At 34.7% G+C, this 23,234-nt stretch overlaps 1 protein-coding gene across 1 annotated transcript in view; it reads left to right on the plus strand.

Annotated features, from left to right (window-relative positions):
* LOC140151123 (uncharacterized) overlaps positions 1-23,234 on the plus strand; it is a 72,254-nt gene that overhangs the window by 42,779 nt on the left and 6,241 nt on the right. Inside the window, exon 2 of the mRNA XM_072173346.1 lies at positions 19,877-22,203. Coding sequence (XP_072029447.1) covers positions 19,877-22,203 — 2,327 coding nt within the window. The remainder of the gene's footprint in view (positions 1-19,876; positions 22,204-23,234) is intronic.

Here is a 23,234-nt window from a genome sequence, read left to right on the forward strand (position 1 = left end):
GAAGGGCTTGACCTCAGATATATATACAAACAAGTGAATAAATAATGTGTTTCCAAAATAGTCAGACAAGAGTAATAATTAAAACAAAAATCAGTTATTAACTTGGGGAAAGATAATAAGAAAAATGCGGTTTTTGTTGCCATGTTTCAAAAAGTTCTATTTCGAGGACTTAGAGCAAGAACTAGCTATGTCCACAATTACATGTTACTCATTTCGGCAACAAATGGATGGTTAATTCTGCCCTCCATAATAAACGCAAGTGACTTTGGTCGAAATCATTTTGAAATCAGGTTGACGTCTATCAGGTTGAAGTCCATTTGCAAATACAACGTGATTTCAACCTGATTTTAACGTCGAAATTGATTTCGATGTCGAAATTTCAACATGATTTCAACGTCAGGCGTGCCCACTGGATAACCTATGTTACAGCATGCATAACAGACGTGAAGTACATGTAAAGATGAGGCAACATAATACTTGAACTGAAAGAGTAAACCAAGATGAGATGTAAACAAATACTTGTAAACAAACATGTACATCCTGTTATTTTCATGAAATAACATTAGACTATTACCTGCAAACATACTGATCTACATTCCGAGGATATCCTGGTACCGGAAGAAAATACGTTTTTATCTCTATTTTAGAGTGCACCTGTAGGTCTCGGAAAAATGTACTTAAATAAAAAAGCAATATCCGTATGGCCTGAATGGGTATAGAATTTGAAGTGATAAGGTGCTTATTCTGTACCACTTACAAATGAAGATAAGCTGAAGAGCATTTAAAACATTTTCAACATTATAATATGATATTGGCTATAACATAGAAACACATATGCCTCATTCTAAGACATTTGTAAATTTAGTTCTTTTGTCTTTTAGTTTTCAGCGTATAATTCTATACTGGAGTATAGAGGTCTGCTCTCAAGTTCGGTTTTATTTTATGCAACAAATTTGCGAAGTAATGTAGTGTTCAGGAGTCTTATGTCTGCTTTTACCAGTTCCCAGAGTGTCATTGATACAAATGTAAGACTGTCTTGGTACTTGATACTAAGACGGTGTAATATATCGATTCGTAATCCAGTTTGTTTTAATATATAAATACATTCGTTATTGGCTCAATACACAGAGTTTGTAACCTTACGCGTACCTATATGTACGCTGAGAGTAACGGTGATTGTTTAACATTTACGATTACATTCAACAATGATATTGAACTTCCCTGCTTGGCTGAGTTAAACCTGTATGATGTTTTGTTACTAGTGTCATGTTATTCAATTAATGTGTCTATTTGAACTACAGGAAATAGTAAACGTGCTTTCGGATGTTTAGCAGAAACAGTTTTCAAGTTAGCAGCCCAACGATAACGATCAAATATTGCTTCATTAGAAAATATCTATTTTAGTGTGCAAACATTATATTGAGATTCAGCTATTCAGCAGATTTTTACGTTGTTTTACAATTCACCAAAATTCCATGTCACATTATTATTTTGTTTTCAATTCATTTTTCCAGGCTTTGCTCAAACAATCTCTTATGAAATAAATCCGTTTTACAAAAGGAAGAAACATTTTTTGAAATAAGAGAGCAATATCAATTAATACAGTTTTTATATCATACAATATTACAATTCAAGAGATCGAAATTGTCCTTTCCTGTACATTGATTTCCTTAAACAATACATAAAAGAGGGCGTTTTCATGCATCTGGAGTTCCTGAAACAAGCAAGAGCTCATCTTCCTGTACCTGGATCTCCTTAAGTACTACATCAAACAGTGCGTTTCCTGTATCTGTACCTCTAGCAACACTATGCCATGGAGTACGTTTTTCTAAGTAGGGATCTCCTCAACATCGCATCTAGAATGCGTTTTCCTGGATATTAAATGAAAGTGTGTATTTTCCTGTGCCTGGATTGCATTAAACAGTTCACCATAGAGTGTGTTTTTGCTTCAGTGGGCTTCTTTATACAATAATCGACGATTGCGAGTTTTAGACACAACTTCTAAAAAAAAATTTAAAATTAAAATTTTGTAATGGTTTATTGACACCTGAAGTTTATATACCACTAATAGACCTGGACGATGCATGCCAATGTGATGAGGAACTATTTGTTTGCGGGCCATCTGAAAAGGCTGCTTTAAAATCAGTGAAATTGACCAAGCGATAGAGCTAAAAAGTACAATTTGTGTTGTGATATTTCTCTATTATATGACATTTTTGTTGAAATATTATTCAAATTCATCCGCACTGCATCGGCTTTTTTTAGGTATCAAATACAAGTCCCAATTATCTATTGAACAAAGAGCAGGTTTTAGAGGACATAATTATGCCGGTTCCCAACACGCTGCTGCATTTGCTTGCGTATTAGATGTATTACAAGTTTCTTTGTCTTAGTTTTTATATTAACAGAAATGGCTGCATTTCCCGAAGCGTTTTTTTGATAGATCAGTAACCTAATGCATTAGCATTCCATAATGTATATTAAGGCTTCTTCAAGCCTATAGAGAAGCATTTTAACGCCAACTTGTCAGCTTATAGAAAATATTATAACTAAATTCATCTAAATTCGTAAATGGGTTTTAAGTGTTTAAAAACCGATTTATGTCGCCGACATATCGCCTAAAAAAATCATGTGACTAGAATAATAATCAATCTTTGATACGACATACGTGACTAATGGACAATTTTTATTAATTGATAACTTAATGTCAATTCTTTATGTTTTTAAAGGTTACACTATTATTAAAAAGTTATAGACATATAACTTTGATGTTAATGACAAAGTTTAGGAACGGGTTCTATAGGGCTCCGATTTGAATATATGACCCAATCAAGAAATTTAAGTCAAAATCAGCGATTTTTTATTTAGATTTTTTGTAATGTGAAAAAACACCGGGAAGACTGTAGTTTGATTTTTATTTTCTGGATTTAAAATGCATTTGACATTAAAACACAGGTTTCGTACATTGTGAATATTGTCTTAACATTATCGCAAATCGTTTTTACAGATGGAGTAAAAAAAGACAATTCCGGAAGGTAGATATTGTAAAAACAAAGTGTTTATTCCTAATAATACACGTGGAATAAAGTTAAAAGCCATGCAACGATAGTTAAACTCACCTCTCACCTCGTTACCATAGCAAGATGACCTTGTCATTCTATTTTCCAGGATGATCAAAGCACTTAACAACCAAGTGATCTATTAAGTAGAAAACAGCGATGGCTTGTTAATAGGTGAGACTGCTATTAGATACATTAAGCATGTTAAGATGTGTAGCAAAGAACAACAGGTCATTCACCAGAATAAGGTGTGCTTACTCGCCAGCGTGACACAGTATCGGTATTAGGTATTCTCCTTATATTTATTTGCGCCATATAATCCTAGCTCTAGCATTATGGCACTTTTATTCTATTACTGTTTCAGAAGAGGGATATTTCATTGATTGAAGTTGGTATGAATTTGTAATAAAATATACACTTCATTGTTCATAATATTTTGTATTTTTTGTTTTGTTTTAGGTTATTTATGTCCTTTCCATGTCAGAGAAACATATTGATCACTTAGTATTTGAACAGATTACAGCATTCGGTTATATATTTGTGCAATGTGATCAGATCTTCTATATTTTTGCTCATTGAAGGATAGATCTTAAATAGACAAATTAAAACGAAATTATACCTTTGTTTAGTTCAACTAGAACTTGTTGACTACGTTATCCTAGATAGCAAGCGACAATGCCACAGGCTTATCAATTGGAACATGTATTTTCTTTTCTCCAATATACTTGTGATAACACAGTTGTATTAATAATGACCAGATCTAATATAACGGTGAATCTTTACTATATTCTACTGACATCGTTTATTTAACTAGGCTAAATACACGAGGCTTTATTGACAAATGGTTGAGAACCTATAGAGTAATGTGTACTTGAAGCAATATTGGTTGACAGTAATCATGGTAATAAAGTATTTCGAGAATTTGTTTCTTCATCGCAAGCGTATTTGTTTCGGATTGAATGTACACAAATTAGTATATCTTAAGACATAAGCGGTTGTCTACATAAACATAGCTTTACCTTGCCATGCTCTGTTATAAATATAAAACGAAGCAGACATGTTAGCTCAATCGGTATGTCTCAAGCCCAGCGGATATGTTTAATAGTTTGCTCTCGTTAAAACATTTTCTGAACTAAGAATGTACAACTTGGAATTCCAAAAGTTCGACTTTACCGGGATGAAAACTCGTGGAGCGGATTCAAGTTAATCGAGATTTAGATTTGTATTATCGATATAGTCGGCCATCGATTACCTTCTGTGGAGGGTTAAAACAAATAGCGTCTAAAATCCAATGTTATATGATGCAATGTAATATGATGCATTTCATGATACTTGCTTTTGTTACATCTTTCTTTATCTTCATTGCTCACTCTCTCCAACTCTTTATTGGTTTCTCTCTCCTTTTCTCACAGTTTAGTTTGTACGCTTTATATCTTCAAATGTGTCACTTTCTCATCATGCATTAGAAACATATTTTCATTCCTTCTGTTCCCTTTTCACTATCTCTCCCGTTCTCGCTCATAATTTCTTCAACTTTAATGATCCGCTGCCGTCAACGTTGTATCTTTATTCTCTAAACTACTTCATTTCGAGTCATTTCATAAGACGCTCACACCTTTCTCATAGGAAAAGAAAACATATCGTGGATGGTATTGAGTTTCAGAGCCGTTGAAAAACATTGCTTTAGGTAGTTGACCATACAAGTATCATGTCACCTGTTAATTCTCGTACTTCCCGTGTCAATAAATATCCTCTGATGAGTTGGTATTTTTAACACATCAAAATAATAATAAATCAACAATAAGTTATTATTAAATGCAACTAAACATAATGAGTGAGACATGGAAAAACAATGACATTCATGTGAGTGAGATTGTAGAACATCCGATATATAGAGTCATGAAATTTTTCCTTCCGTATTCTTTAACTATAAAAGACATTCATGAAAGTTCATCTGTGTTGGTATAAATCATGATTTTGATTTAAACTTTTGATCCAAACACAAGGAATTAATTCCTACCTCGGAATTTTGAAAAAACATTGCTTTAGGTAGTTGACCATGCAAGTATCATGTCACCTGTTACTTCTCGTACTACCCGTGTCACGACCTGATACAGTCACTCTCTCGCTGATGAAAGATGGAGTACCATCTGAAAAATCCGAGGTAGGAATTAATTCCTTGTGTTTGGATCAAAAGTTTAAATCAAAATCATTATAAAAGACATTGTTAACATGATATGATATACACCTGAGAACAGAATATCCAACATCTATATATAGTATATTTACCATGTATATATAATAGTATGTCGAATCGTTTATGAAAATATTTTTAAGTTCAAACAAAGAGGATGTTATAAAGTAATGTTATTTTTCTTAATTAAATGTTTTCCATGTCAGAGATACATACTGATCACTTAGTATTCGAATAGATTACAGCATTCGGTTATATATTAGTGCAATGTGATCAAATCTTCTATATTTTTGCTCATTGAATGCTAGATCTTAAATAGACAAATTAAAATGAAATTATACGTTTGTTTAGTTCAACTAGAACTTGTTGACTACGTTGTCCTAGATTGCAAGCGACAATGCCACAGGCTTATCAATTGGAACATGTATTTTCTTTTCTCCAATATACTTGTGATAACACAGTTGTATTAATAATGACCAGATCTAATATAACGGTGAATCTTTACTATATTCTACTGACATCGTTTATTTAACTAGGCTAAATACACGAGGCTTTATTGACAAATGGTTGAGAACCTATAGAGTAATGTGTACTTGAAGCAATATTGGTTGACAGTAATCATGGTAATAACGTATTTCGAGAATTTGTTTCTTCATCGCAAGCGTATTTGTTTCGGATTGAATGTACACAAATTAGTATATCTTAAGACATAAGCGGTTGTCTACATAAACATAGCTTTATCTTGCCATGCTCTGTTATAAATATAAAACGAATCAGACATGTTATCTCAATCGGTATGTCTCAAGCCCAGCGGATATGTTTAATAGTTTGCTCTCGTTAAAACATTTTCTGAACTAAGAATGTACAACTTGGAATTCCAAAAGTTCGACTTTACCGGGATGAAAACTCGTGGAGCGGATTCAAGTTAATCGAGATTTAGATTTGTATTATCGATATAGTCGGCCATCGATTACCTTCTGTGGAGGGTTAAAACAAATAGCGTCTAAAATCCAATGTTATATGATGCAATGTAATATGATGCATTTCATGATACTTGCTTTTGTTACATCTTTCTTTATCTTCATTGCTCACTCTCTCCCACTCTTTATTGGTTCCTCTCTCCTTTTCTCACAGTTGAGTTTGCACGCTTTATATCTTCAAATGTCTCACTTTCTCATCATGCATTAGAAACATATTTTCATTCCTTCTGTTCCCTTTTCACTATCTCTCCCGTTCTCGCTCATAATTTCTTCAACTTTAATGATCCGCTGCCGTCTCTTTCAACATTGTATCTTTATTCTCTAAACTACTTCATTTCGAGTCATTTCATAAGACGCTCACACCTTTCTCATAGGAAAGGAAAACATAAGTGGATGGTATTGGGTTTCAGAGCCGTTGAAAAAACATTGCTTTAGGTAGTTGACCATGCAAGTGTCATGTCACCTGTTAATTATCGTACTACCCGTGTCAATAAATATCCTGTGATGAGTTGATGATATTTTTAACACATCAAAATAATAATAACTCAACAATAAGTTATTATTAAATGCAACTAAACATAATGAGTGAGACATGGAATAACAATGACATTCATGTGAGTGAGATTGTAGAACATCCGATATTTAGAGTCATTGTAAATTTTCCTTCCGTATTCTCTAAACTATAAAAGACATTGTTGACATGATATGATATACTCCTGAGAACAGAATAGCCAACATCTATATTTAGTATCTTTACCATGTGATACCACCTGTAATGTGCGAATTGACGTTTTGTCGTAATTGAATCACAATCAGATACCACTTGAACGGAATAACCTGATTTTTCGATATTAAATGGCCTAATACATGTAACAAACCGCATGTTGCCATCAAAAGTAATAATGATCTAAAAATACAATAGGACTGATAAAAAATGTACACCTTTTAGAATACATTTACGCAAAATGGAACGTAAATGACTCGTTGACTTTATTAACCATATTCTATTTTTGAGCTTGATATAACTTGACATGCGTTCACAGGTAGCTAGAAGCTTTAGACAAATAACAAACAACCTGTCGGAACGTCATCCTTGTAAATCGACAAGTATTACATCTGTCTGTATCATTATCCAGTAAGCATAGAATTTCATGTGGTATAATTGCATGGTCCATATAACGTATATTATGAGATTTGCTGGAAAGAAGAATACTATTCAAACATACCTGTCTGCTGCTAACTATACAGTAAAAACAACCCGTAGCTTACCATGGCCATTTAACTATGATCTTCCTTGATTTATCAACTAAACAAAATGTTTCAAAACCATCCTTGCAGTGACCAGCAACTTATAAGCCATCGAAGAGAACATAAATGGAAACTAGGTTATAACATTTACAGGTAACTCCCAAATCAAATTATACGGCATGTGAATGTATTTATTCCTCACAGAATTTCCTCAAGTTTTCCCCAAACACCCTTCACTATTATGAACCTGTTCTTTTGCAAGTCTTGAGCCGTTTTCTGTTTAAACTTTGCTCGCTTGGTTTGTAGACGGCATAACACGCACAAGCTGAGTACATATATTTCTATATGGCAGGATTGATTTCTGCTTCCATAATTCCCCGAGGTATTGAACTAATCGCTAAGGTTGTATTCTTGGTGGATGTTTAGGGCGTTTCATCAACCTAATGCATTTACATTGTCTTTGGAATAATCTATCAGAGTTGATTTTTTCCTGAAATTTTGTTTTTGCTTTAGAAACAATTAAACAAACAATGGCGGGCAATGCAGGAAACAGAACATATTTTGTACCTGTTTTTTATGTAGAACCCTAAAATACATGATTTGGCCCTTATATGATTTCAAAAAGCTAGCCCAAATATTTAACTAACTTGGCTTTTATTATCAGTATCAACAAAAGGATTAGGAGTGAGCTAAAAACAATACTGTATTTTCTGGAGTAGTTTGCCACAGACAATGATACATGCACCCAAACCCTACCAGACACCCACACCCTAGGTTGCTTTAAAGTTCCATAGTGTGAATGGTCCTTTTTTGTAATTTCTATTCTTTTACTCTTTTATGTTCTTTCAAAACATCTCTGAACGAATCATAACAGGACATACTCAATTGTTTTTAGGGAAAATGAAACAGGGATGCCGCCTTTCTTGCAAGTATGACATTTTAGTGGCTGATTAAACAAAATACAATTGTCTAAGATACATCACAGCCGTATTGATGTTATTGTTCGCTAACAGTTTCATCGTTTGTTTAATTTCTAAAAATATCTGCTTTGAATTGCAATGTTTTGCCTAAACTAACAATTGTTCGTCGTATCATAGCAGACTTTATTGAGTAAATGATACATAACAAAACGGATGTTCCTCTATTTCAGGTATTGAAAAAGATAACTAGGAGGCAATCACATTCAATGCTTACGATGTTCCTGCTTTCTGTTAATAATATTTAAAGTGCCAGGAATGCTACTGAATAACAAAAACTAATTTTGACAGGAAATGTATCCAAAAATAGAACGTGCATGAATAATCACATTTACGGATTCTTTCAACATTTATCATTTATGAAATATTCTAGGGCTGATGAATGGCACCTTGCTTTGAACACATGCTCTACATATGTCAATAATATATGATAGGTAAAACATTCAATTCAAAGCAGATATTTTTAGAAATTAAACAATCTGATTTAAACATTTGTTCCACTAACATTATAATCAAGTTTAATGTTCATGAAATATAGATGATCCGGAAAACATCAAGAAATTTATTCATCATTCCAAATTTGATATTAAGGCTAGTGCTAAAACATGACTTTTGACTGCAGATGTAAACGTGATCAGAATTCAACTCACATCAAAGTGTAAGCTACGATTACGTTCAGCTTACATTACAAGGCACAAATTGTCTTCCTATAGTGTTTAGATTGTAAAATTTGTAACGCATCGGTTTACCCGTGTGCAATTAATTTGTGTGTATTATTGCATAGACATCAAGGTGTGGTTTTCATTTGATCGTAATCTTTGTTATGAATCATTGAACAATCTGACAACCAAATAAATAAGCAAATATTTTGTCTCAGGGCAAGAAATGTCCTATACTGTTAAGCTGAATTTATACTCGATCGCCGAGCAATTGCGATGCACCGCTTTTGGAAAGCGATGGACAATTGCCGAATTTAGAGGTGCATCGCTCGCCGCTTTTTCACTTATACTAAAAATCAAAATATTCAAAAGGCCACAACATACATTTGTAGAACATCCATTGCAAATCCATGTCAATGTACGATTTATTTGGATATTACTAGCAATAACTTTCACTTTCAGCTACTTTTCTTCTGCAAACCATAAAACATTGGAAATATGCGTGATGGGTTATCACATTCTATTTTTTATGCTCCTTCGTTATAAACAAAGCCTTGCTACGAGGCACCAATTTAAAACAAAATATACGGCTCAAGATTTTAATGTAAGCTCTTGCATTGGCACTTTGATGCATGAAATCGTTCCGATCACCGAAATTAAGCCCTTTAGATGAAGTCCCGTTATCAACATCCTTCAATCTAAGAGACCCTAGTGTGTAATAATAAATTGGTTAGAAAACAGTCAGCACGTTCTCCTTTGCATACAAAAACGGTGCAAAGTACAGGTTTAGTTCAACGGGTAAAAAAGTAACAGTTTTTATTCACAACTTACTCGTGCAAATGAGAATAAAAACGAATGATGAATTATTGAAGATGTGGTTATATTACAACCGGATATTGCTATAATGTGTGCCGTATCCCGGTGAATTTCAATAGAAAAAGGGACACACGCAAATGAGGAGATATAAAAAACAGAGCAAGAGCTAGAACAGAAAACAATTTCCACTTTGGAAACAGTAATTTGCTCTTTCCACTTCGCTTTATTGTATGCACTCTCTTAGAGTAGAATTCAATTTGTTTACATTAGCAGTGAGTGATATATGATGAGCGGGAAAGGAATGAAAGAGTGAAAGAAATCTAGACAGTCAAAAAGACAAGAGAAAATCTGTAAAGGGGGAGAGTCTGGGAAAATGAAACAAAGAGATAAAAATGCACTGGTGTACGAGAAAACAAAATAATTTGATTTGATAGGTTAAGGAAGATTGATAGTCCTCATAATATCAATCGTGTTCTTTTTTTGTGTTAGTGGGGTTTTACCGAAGTAACTGTGGCATTGCACGATGTTATTTAGGTCACGTATTGCGAGTTCTATTGCCCAGACGACTGAAATTTCACAAATATAGCGCTATTTTGCTGTTTGGTCTACGATTTTTAAACACTTTGTTTTTAGACATGTATTTTCTCGATGCTTTGGTGAACAACTTTTTTCTTCTTTGAATATGTATTCAGCAAATAAACGCAAAGGTTCTTTGTTACTCTTGGGTTTACCCCAATCGGAACTGACTACAAAGTAGATAAGAATAACATAATTATATTTTTAAAAACACTCACCATAAAACATAATAGTGGGCGGATATTAATATAGCTTTATTGAATACGAGCGTACTTGCTTTATATTTATTTTTCTGGAGATAAGATCACATCGCAAAAATAAAAAGCCAAACAAAAAGATTACATTGCATAATAATTAAATTTACACTTACAGATGAAGATTATATCCAATTCTGGCCAAATCTGCTTTTGGTCAAGTGCACTGGAATTGGCCTTAAACCGGGAAACAACGATTTGCACTTTATTACTGTCATTGGAGGCTTTTGCTGTTCAGAAAAGGACCAAAGTAGCCAAGGTCAACTAGTAGTAGTTGGATCTCAAAGATATAGATAATAACTAGATGACGGGCACTCCTTGGATTTGAACGCGCTTGCTGGATCAATGGCGGCTATGTACAAATTAGGAGATTGGTGTTTATTTTTTGCCAAAATTATTTGTGCCGAAAAATAACGGAACATTTGCACTTTTCTTTCCATTACTGTTATTACATTGGCTGACTCCTTGACTTTATTAATCCTATTCCATTTTTGAGCTTGATATAACATGACATTCGTTCACATGTAGCTAGAACCTGTAGACAAAATACAAACAACCTGTTGGAACGTCAGCCTTGTAAATCGACAAGTATTACGTCTGTCTGTATTATTATCAAGTAAGGAGCATAGAATTTCACGTCTCATATATTTCGTGGTCCATAGAATGTATATTATGCGCTTTGCTGGAAAGACGAAGACTATTCAAACATAACTCATGGTGAAAACGGGAAATAAAATCTACCTGATAGCTATTTAAGAGAAACAACCCGTAGTTTACCATGGTCATTTTACTAACGATCTTGCTTGATTTGTCAACTAAACACAATATTTTGAAGCCATCCTTGCACAGAACAGCAACTTGTAAACCATCAAGGAGAACATGAATGGAAACTAGCTTATTACATTTGCAGGTAATAGCCAAATCAAATTATTCGTCATGTGCATTTATTTATTCCTCACAGAATGACTTCAAGTTTTCATCAAACACCCTTCAGTATTATGAACCTGTGCTTTTGAGCTCTTTTGCAAGTCTTGAACCGCTTTCTTTTAAAACTTTGCTCGCTTGGTTTGTAGACGGCATAACACGCACAAGCTGAGTACATAGATTTCTATATGGCAGGATTGATTTCTGCTTCCATCATTCCCCGAGGGTATCGAATTAATCGCTAAGGTTGTATTCCTGGTGGATGCTTAGGGTAATTCATCAACCTAATGCATCGACATTGCAAATAATATGATATTTTTTGGAATTATCTAGCAGCGTTGATTGTGTCAATTTCGGGAAGTATGGGTCAACTTATAAATGCAGTTACAAGATATTACACAAGTCTAAGCATTCAGAATCTGGAATATTATATGGGCTATGATACCATTCTTATTTCCACTGGTTGTTTGATGCTAATTTTTAATAATTGCTTATAAAATAGAACAGTAAATGCATTTGCTAAAAGTTGAAGTAGAGTGCATGCATGTCTAATATTACAGACTTTGTACACGTTCTAAGGATTGATTGTCACAGCAGATACTAAAAACACCAAATTAAAATGCACGTTTTGGCCCTTATTTTTCCAAGATTGGTCCAAATGAGTCCCAACAAGAGAATGGGAGTGAGCTAAGAACAAAACTGTATACTGGAGTAGTCTGCCGCAGACAATGATACTCACACATAAGAATGACACTGTTCATTGACAAGAATTGAATTCATCATACATCCCCTTACACACTGAAATACCCATCCCACGCACCCCAACCCTACCCTAAACACATACCCTAGGTTGTTTGAGAGTTACATAGTGTGAATGGTCCGTTTTGGTATTTCCAAAACATCTCAATCATCTCAGAGGAGAATGAATGACACTGTTCATTGACAAGAATTGAATTCATCATAACAGGACAGACTCAATTGTTTTGAGAGAAAATGAAAAAGAAACAAGGATGCCGTATTTCTCGCAAGTATGACATTTTAGTGGCTGATTAAACAAAATACAGTTGTCTAAGATACACTACAGCCGTATTGATGTTATTGTTCGCTAACCTTTTCATCGTTTGTTTAATTTCTAACAATATCTGCTTTGAATTGCAATGTTTTGCCTAAACTAACAATTGTTTGTTCGTCGTATCATAGCAGACTTTATTGAGTAATTGATACATAATAATACGAGTGTTCCTCGATTTTTGGAAAATATAACTAAGAGGCAATCACATTCAATGCTTACGATGTTGCTGCTTCCTGTTAATAGTATTTTAAGTGCCAGGAATGCCACTGAGTAACAAAAAACCGACTTTGACAGGAAATGTATCCAAAAATAGACCGTGCATGAATAATCACATTTACGGATTCTTTTAACATTTATCATTTTCCAGCACTGAAATATTTTGTGGCTGACGAATGGCACCTTGGTTTGAGCACCTGCTCTATATAATATGATCGAAAGAAAAAACGGTTTCATATCTGTTCCACTAATATTATTCTAGAATTACATCGCGTCAAGTTTATTATTCATGAAAAATATGGATGATCCGGAAAACATCAAGAAATGTATTCATCAATCCAAATTTGATATTAAAGCCAGTGCTTAAACATGACTTTTGACTTCAGATGTAAACGTGATCAGAATTCAAATCACATCAAAACGGAAGCTACGATTACGTTCAGCTTACATTACAAATTGTCTTCCTATAGTGTTTAGACTGTAATATTTGTAACGCATCGGTTTACCCGTGTGCAATCAATTTGTGTGTATTGTTGCATACAATAAGGTGTGGTTTTCATTTTATCGTAATCTTTGTTATGAATCATTGAACAATCTGACAACCAAATAAATGAGCAAAGATTTTGTCTCAGGGCAAGAAATGTCCTATACTGTTAAGCTGAATTTATACTCGATCGACGAGCAAACGACAATCGCCGAATTTTGCGATGCATCGCTCGTCGCTTTTTCACTTATTCTAATCACGGCGATCGCGATTGCGTACGGCAATTAAAATATTCAAAAGACCACAACATACATTTTTAGAACATCAATAGCTAGCTGTCAATAATTATTTTTTTAAAGTAAGTCATTTCCGAAAGTTAATTTCAGCTTGAAGTTCCGAGAACAGAAGTAAACACTGAGCATGCGTGAGAATTGTTTTTCTATAAAAGCAATCGAGTATCAGTAAAGCTTGTATGCAGTAATATTGTATTCTATTTTGATTTACCTTGCGTACTGAAACGCACAAAAATAATACTTTTGCATCGCAAAATTACATTAATGTTGATTACTCGTAGCTCTAAAATTCCATAATGTCAATGTACGATTTAATTGGATATTACTAGCAATAACCTTCACTTTCAGCTACTTTTTCTTCCGCAAACATAAAACATTGGAAATTATATATATGCGTGAAATGGTTTATTACATTCCATTTTTATGCTCTTTCGTTATCAACAAAGCCTTGCTACGAGGCACCAATTTAAAACAAAATATACGGCTCAAGATTTTAAAGTAACCTCTTGCATTGGCTTTTTGATGCATGAAATCGTTCCGATCACGGAAATTAAGCCCTTTAGATGAAGTCCCGTTATCAACATCCTTTAATCTAAGAGACCCTAGTGTGTAATAATAAATTGGTTAGAATACAGTCAGCACGTTTTACCTTCCATACACAAACGGTGCAAAGTACAGGTTTAGTTCAGCGGGTAAAAAGTAACAGTTCTTATTCACAACTTACTCGTGCAAATGGGGATAAAAACGAATGATGAATTATTAAAGATGTGGTTATGTTTGAACCGGATATTGCTGTAACGTGTGTCATATCCCGGTAAATTTCGATAGAAAAATGGACATACGCAAATGAGGAGATATAAAAAATAGAGCAAGAGCTAGAACAGAAAACTCAGACATTTTCCACTTTGGAAACAGTAATTTGCTCTTTCCACTTCGCTTTATTGTATGCACTCTCTTAGAGTAGAATTCAATTTGTTTACATTAGCAGTGATATATGATGAGCGGGGAAAGAATGAAAGAAATGTAGACAGTCAAAAAGACAAGAGAAATCCCGTAAAAGGGGAGAGTCTGGGAAAAGAGATAAAAATGTACTGGTGTAAGAGAATACAAATGAAGACCTGAGCACAAGAAGACCGTAAGTCCACTTGGCCCCTCAACATGTATACACTAAAGTTACGTATAGTTTCTTAGGGTTTTATAATGTGTAATACATGTTCCAGAGTGAGACATCATGAAAGGTTGTGAAAGATTTGTTTTGGCCCCTGAACATGAATAAAACATTACCAAACTATACGAAACTATACGAAACTTTAGTATATACATGTTGAGGGGCCAAGTGGACTTACGGTCTTCTTGCCCTCAGGTCTTCAAATTTGATTTGATAGGTTAAGGAAGATTGATAGTCCTCATATATCAATCGTGTTCTTTTTTGTGTAATTGGGGTTTTACCGCAGTAACTGTGGCATTGAACGATGTTATTTAGGCCACGTATTGCGAGCTCTAACAAATTGCCGAGACGACTGAAATTTTAAAAAACATTGCTGTTCTGTTAGCGATTTTTAAGCACTTTGTTTTTAGACATGTATTTTCTCGATACTTTGGTGAACAACTTTTTTCCTCTTTGAATGTGTATGCAGCAAATGTATTCAGCTTGTTCAAGCTCATGTCTGTACAACATTTTTAAATTCTATGCATAATGCGTAATGTTATGCATAACTTATGCATAATGTGTTCAGATATACTTTTAATTCATAATTAGATAGTATGCTTCATATTTGATGAAAGTTGAAAACAATTGCTGTGCTATTCAACTGTTAATGTATAATTGAAATTCAAAACCACAACTCAATTATTGGAAATGCAAAGGTGATTATAAAACACAAAATGTTCGTGCTTCCCGGGTGCACATGACTCATATACCCACCCTAATAACCTTTAGAAGAAAGTCTTTAAAGTAGCAGACAAAATACAATATAGACAGTTTGACAGTTTGTAAATTAATCCATCATGCCTGTGTTTGAGTTAAGGACCAGTACGATAGTCAATATAATGCTAACATGGGATGATCCCATCAGAGGGTTGCTGAGGTTTATCATTTTTGCTCCAGGTTTGAAATCTGAGATGTCACTTCAGCATTTTGAATAAAATCTGTCTATTTGATGCTATCGCTCAATCAAGTTTCTCACCATTTTTGCTTGTGGTTTGAAATTTTAGACGTCATTTGAACACTTAAAATGGCCAAATAGAAATACATTAGGCCGATCAAGGGTGTGTGTGTGTGTGTGTGTGTGAGTGAGTGAGAGAGAGAGAGATGGTGAGGGATAAAGATAGGGGAGGGAGAGAGAAGGGTGAGATCAGGAGAGCAAAGTAGATTGAAGGTATCGCATGCATAATATTTAAATCTTGTTTACGCGACATTATAGAGTTAAAATCATGTTGGTAGTTAAGGAAATAGTGTCACTCTAATGATGTTTGTGGTACCGAACACAGACATTTCTTATTGGGCCGCATGCTTTGTATTTTGACAAGGGTTTGAATTAACTGTCATTCATCTTAAAGGTTAATAGATAATTAAAATGCGATACTTCAATGTCTGTTGTAAACCTGTTTAGATACGTCATTATACCCAAACTAATAACCTTCTAAACGTACCTCTTAACTAATATAATACAAAAGAATAGCCCTGTCCCATGCACAGGAGAACACTACTTTTGTTTTCATCGTGATACCTTTCTGTTGTGAGCGCAAAGGATGGACAGCTATTTATGTGGAGCTGCTTAGCGGTTTGTTTGGTCGTTTTCCAGTGATAGAAAATCCAGACGTTATACGCGGATAAGTGCATCTTCCACCCTTCATGTCTGGCATATCAATCATATGTCCGACTATGTATGTATTCTTACTGTTCGATCTGTCCAGTTTGGTTCTTTTTGATTTGTAATAACCTACTTCATACCAACGACCTAGTTTTGACATTATATGAATTAGCATCGATTATGTTTCTTCCATCTAGTGTGGTTTGAGATCGTTTGACCCCTCAAATGATCGATTAAAAGCCTCTGGCCTGCTTAAACGAAGCATCAACTCCCTCAAATTCAAGTTATGAATACATTTGGATTTCTTACATTTTATTATGTACTTCATCTTCCCAAAATGAATATTTCGACTCTCTCACCATACACACCACTGCCACACAGTTCGTCACTTTGACATTGGTGCCAGTTATCCTCTGATTTCCATAATATACACAAAAGAACAAATAAGTAATTTTAGAGAATTTTTATGCTGATATACAGTGTGGTCCAGAAAGAACTTTGCCCGATTTAAAAGGTAAATGTCTTCAAGTTTAGAGCTCCTATTCTCAAAAGTGTAACATATTCCAAATGTATATGTATGTCTTTCTAAAAATATGTGGTGAAACAATTAGAGAAAATGAAGATAGAGTAACGAAATGGCAGCAATTTTGCGTCAGAGGGTCCAAATTCACTTTATCCACACGTAATTTAATGGGATGTTTCCTATTACCAACTGTATCGCCACTGACAACTGTAACATTTCGTCAATATCTATTTAACATTACAACCTCAATCTGGCATTGGGAGTTCTTTTTGGAAACTGTATGAAATAAAAAAATGTTTACGGCGAACAGCTACTAATACACCAAAGTTTACTATTATTCCGTACAATCAGCGTTACATTACAAAGCCACAGTTTTGGTCAAAATCGTTAAAACGAAACTCTAAAGTTCTAAAAGTTATAAGAACTAGTTTTTCTGAATGGCAAAATGAGCTTTGTACATGACTTACCTGACTTTGTAGGCAATAGGCTAAAAATGTTAAACAAATATGTAGCAGGACAAATAGATGTATTTATTCAATAAACACAATTGACGTTCGAACTAGTCCCACCACTGGTAACTTGATCCATTTTGAAAATCTCCCTAATAGCTTGGTTATGCTGTTTGATCAGAGTGCTGTTTCACATTCTTGGGTTGTATGGAACGATGTAAGTAACACGTGTGACCCAATTCCTTTGCTTTCTAGCATTACAACCATTTGAATCGTTGCGTACCATCTATACAAGTACCAAATGCCAGTCTTGACGCTTTTCAATTATTAAAATTATTAAACAAACAACAAGATGAAGAAAATCTGCTATTATGCAACAATTTTGAAGTGATAGAAAATACCTTTAGACGTGTACCCAGCATTATCTAAAAACGAACTTTGCTTGCAAAATGTTATACTAGAGTCTACATCCGGATGATCCGGCACTAAGTGATAGTCGTGAGCCTCTTTCCTTCCTTACACGGTGATACTAAGAGCCAATTTGTCAAGAGTTCATCACACTTGCATATCGTTTGAAATCTAAGCCGCCTCTTGAATTAAAAGTTAGTGGATTCCATGCTATCGCTTACAGTAATGTGCGGCGCATGTTGTGAAACTGACATTTGTCTTAGATCATGTAACCGGAATTTGTGTGCAGCAAAAAGGTTTTAAGAGAGAAGGTAGGAGCACAGATACAGGAAAGAACGTGTAATGATAAGGACCTTTTGCTCTGGGGTATACAGTTTAATGTCAAGGCATTCCATGCAAAACATTAAAAGATACCCATCGTCCATTAATAAAACATTTTGCTTCGACACCCAACGATTTATGGATATTCATCAGTCTATAATAGCTCATTTTATCTTTCAATAAAACATGTCTTTTCAAAGAGCTTACCACTCTTATATCTTTTTTTTAAAATTAAGTCAGTCACTTTAAAGAGCGTTGACTGACATTTCGTGTTCTTTTATGAGAGATATTATAAAAGTTACATTTTAATAATACGAGCGTATGCTTAAAAAAGGTTGAATGACATAGACATTTTGCCTGTAGCAATGTCAAGGAGAATGTAAGAACAAACTTACAGGTATCATATATTTTTGTGAATAAAACATTTTGTCCTTTTGTCAACAATAAAATAAAACGTTTAGCATGTACTTGTAAACATTTAAATTTGTTATTCTCTGAATAACACTATGCGTACCATGCATTTTTTTTTTCAAATCTCCTAATTATTTTGAATAATGTTCGCATATTTACAAGATTTTTGTATACTGACATTAATAGAACATCAGAAAAATGAATAACAAAAAGCAACGAACAAATTTGCATTTTCAAATTAAAGAAAGATGCCAGCGATGCTAATTTTGCAAGTGCCCTTACATTACTGAACCAATATTAAAGGTCACTGTTACGATCCCTCTGGTTACGATCTAGAAAGACCGAAGACCAAAACCATCTTTTCCCAGTTCGCAGTAATAATACACTGGTTGTTTAAGTTAACAAAATACAAATCTTCAACAAAAGGTATAGTATGATTGGATAATGATCTTTGTATGAACATTCATACAATTATCACAAATTTTAAGTACTGCCGATATTACCAACTTTTTGTTCTTGATACGATTTTCTGATGCACTTTAAGTTCCGGACTATTCGCTGACTATAATGTCCATTTCTAACTTTTCTAACAATTATTCCACGGCAATATAAATCCTTCGGGAATGATGACACTAAAATGATGCTACTTTCACCATACCTTGCTCTTCAGGAAGAGCTCTCCATTCCGGTTCACGTGACAGATTTTAGTTTATTGAATCAGTTCTCAGCTTGACGACGAACACCAAAATAAATCCCTCTTTCGGGATGACTGTGTACTTTTGACGTAATACACATTATCGCCTCCGTTTAGTAATAACATTTTCGCCTCCGTTTAGTAATAACATAACCCTTCATTTTATGAACAGCTCATTCCTTTACATTACAATCATGTTTTAATATTATATCATCTAGGCACAATGCACACTTCGTACAAACGTGCCTGCGTGCGTATACTGTCATATTATAGTCTTTCATTCTTCGAAGTATGTCTGATTCTGCGTCTGTATTTGTTTTGTGTGTCCGTAGGTTTCGTTTGAAGAGGTTATTTAACAGAAAATTATCGCGCAGGGCATATAGGCTTTATGAGATGTCGTGTTGAAACAATAAGCAGACATCGAAAAAGATCAACAATGTCATAATAAGCTGCCATTATACACTGTATATAACAACTATCTTTCTTTTCATACATTTCACTTCAGATGACACCTCTGCAAGACTTACTACCAACTGCACTTATAACATCTGTCCTCAAGGTCATCAAAATGCGTCTTCAAGTAACTCCACCAGTGGAGATGAACTATTATGTTACTGCGATGACCAATGTGCCTTTTATCAAGACTGCTGCTCCAATTACGAACACCCAAAGTTGCAAAGACTCAGAAGTCTTACCTCGTGCATTGAATTAAATGTAAATTATACTAATTACAACGATATGATATCTGGAATTATGTTCGGTAATATTATCCTCATTCCCGGATACCAACTGATCACTAAGTGCCCTTGGACGTGGTATGATGAAGTTCCTAGAACTCGTTGCGAAACGCCTGATTTGAGTGATCCTATATCATTGACGCCGGTTACTGGTACTCGCAATATCACATACGCAAATGTCTACTGCGCTATATGCAATTACGTACAATTAACTGATATAATATTTTGGACTTTTGATCCAGTATCTTGCGAATTGCCGGAAATGTTTACAGAATTTGTCAAAGATGACCAATGGAACGCGGCAATGTATAACGCTATAAATGAATGTAATTCAAAACAGTTCACTGTTCCAAAAGGCGTGCAGCTAAGACATTGCATAGTAAACCAAATTTCTAGCTGTCCAGATGACTATCAGGATACTGATATTGCTGAATCATGCCGGTCAAAGATAGCATTAGTGACGCATGGAAAACAAATTTATAAGAACTCATTTTGTGCTCAATGTCATGGATTAGATAAAGCGATCATTCAATCATGTAGTGCATTAGGACTCAGTCCGGGCCGTATTATCCAATCTCCACCTTTGAGCATATTGTTTGGATTCCAGCCACATCAAACTCAGATGCTATTGAAAAATGACGAAAGTTCTACTGCATCAGGACGTCTTTGTGGAACAAATGAAATGTTCGACCCATTTGATGAAAAATGTCGTCTTCTTTATTGTAAACATGGGTTTGTTCTAAAGCATGATCGATGCGTTCCTCGAATACAAAATCAAGAGAACTGCGCTTTCAATCATGGAACGATTACCGCTAAGATCCGCGTTCCTCAGAAACCAGGCACTGGACAATGTCGACAAAGTATGCAGTACCAGTGTCCAGCAATGGAAAGGCTGTTACAACATGGCGATTTCGTCCTGGTCGTTTGTACATCCGCGAACTTGACCCCTGAGGTTTATATTCAAGTTAAGTTTAAAGCTGAGAATATTTCGCTTGAAGCCATCGAAAAGAAACTGGTCTTTTCGCTTCAGGAAGAATATACTAACCAATGCGAGCTTCAGGAGTTAGAGGTCATCACAAGATGTTACGGGAATTGGTCTTCGCATTCATCCTGTCAAAATCAAAGTCATCGTGTGAGTGATATAACTTTACTCAACAATTTGGCATATGTAGCAAATTCATCGATAAGATACAATTTAAACGAAACTCCATTCGAAATGGTATACACTTTCAGTGATGCAAAACAATCTATTGAACAGAATTATACTTTTTATATATGCAATGAATTGTGTCCTGAAGCACGATTTGAACCAGGCACATTCCAACTAAACGGGACCAAAGTGATACTTATAAAGCACGATATTGTTTTGGATGAATCCGAAATCAGATGGCAAGATGATAGTATATTTGTATGTCAGGACAAAATATCAGGACCAAAGTCGATATTTGAATTCGATACAGTTCAGGTTATCCTCACAATCATAGGTACGATACTTTCTCTCATAGCTTTGTTGTTAAGCTTGATAACATACGTTGTTTTCCCGGCTTTACGCAATCTTCCAGGTAAATCAGTCATGTCATTGATCGCGACTCTATTTACAGCCCAACTTTTGTTACTTTTCGTCGGGAATGCCACTGAAAACCAAACCTTTTGCACTGTTATGGCAGTCATTCTCCATTACGTTTGGTTAGCATCCTTTTCGTGGACCAGTGCAATTGCCTTTTATCTTTCAAAAACTCTTGGTACACAAGCTCGACCGCAAGCAAGGGAGCATAGAGATTGTGATATGAAGTTTTTGCAGTTTAGTGTGGTTGGATGGGGTGCACCTCTTATAATTCTTATAGCTTGTGTTCTTGTGGAATTTTGTTCACATGTACCTATTGTGTATGGTACAGAAAGAGTATGTTGGATTGGAGACCGACTAGCCTTGATGACCGCATTCTTCTTACCAATTGCTGTTGCATTATTGGTCAACGCAGTTCTATATGCAAGGATTCTGATATTTTTTACATTTAGAGGAATAACATCTAGTGGACCAAATATGGACAAATTACGTCGCAAGAGACTGAAGAGGGATTCCATGGTTTCGCTAAAGGTAACGTATTATCTTAACCATATAACTCTTCCCTTGCGCCGAAACATGATAAAAAATGAATAAAATCATAAACACAAATAACTACTCCTGATACCAGACAAATGCATCACAATGTTGTTTTGATTGAACAAATATTTTCCTGTTTTGTCAAATTAAACATAACTAAATCCTAATTGGAATTTATTTAGAACTGGCACAGGTAGGTCAAACTATGTCACAGGTAGGTCAAACTATACTTTTCTTGAATCCTTGCAATGAGAAAAATAATTTGGTGTGCTTGTTAAAGGTGAACCTCATTGAAAATAAAGTTATATATCAATGAAAAGCTTATGATGTCAGGATACTAAAAACTATTTTTCCCGATTTTTTTGATGGCCAATAAAGCTGAAAAATTAAAAAAACGAATGAATTTTTGGTCTTTTTTAAGGCGCCCAAAAAGCACCCAAATCAATCGTCTATGACCTTGGGAATGCTCGTGACGTAAGCTCAGGGTTCGCAGTCACGTGATCCTGCTCGGAAACATGTAAACAAGACTTGCTTCCTGTACTTTGCAAGCTGCCCGGCAAGTCTGATTTTCACAATAAAGCTTGAAATTAGAGGAATCTTCAAGTTTCTATATATATATTAGAAATAATAGAATTACTGTCAACACGTAAATTTTCCGTAAATTTTTGACAAAATCAGTCATAACTAGCTGGGTATAATTGGGTAATTGAGTTTGAATTTCGCGCTGGGATCAATTCCATGCGCAAATGCTTGCTGCTCATGCTGCCGTTCATGTCATGGACTGAATAAACATGATCGAATAACAAATTAAATACTTTCATGAATGTATCTGTGTTGGTATAAATCATGATTTTGATTTAAACTTTTGATCAAACACAAGGAATTAATTCCTACCTCGGAATTTTCAGATGGTACTCCATTTTTCATCAGCGAGTGAGTGACGGTATCACTCGCTGATGAAAGATGGAGTACCATCTGAAAATTCCGAGGTAGGAATTAATTCCTTGTGTTTTGATCAAAAGTTT

This window comes from Amphiura filiformis, chromosome 4, assembly GCF_039555335.1.
Source record: "Amphiura filiformis chromosome 4, Afil_fr2py, whole genome shotgun sequence".
NCBI lineage: Eukaryota > Metazoa > Echinodermata > Ophiuroidea > Amphilepidida > Amphiuridae > Amphiura > Amphiura filiformis.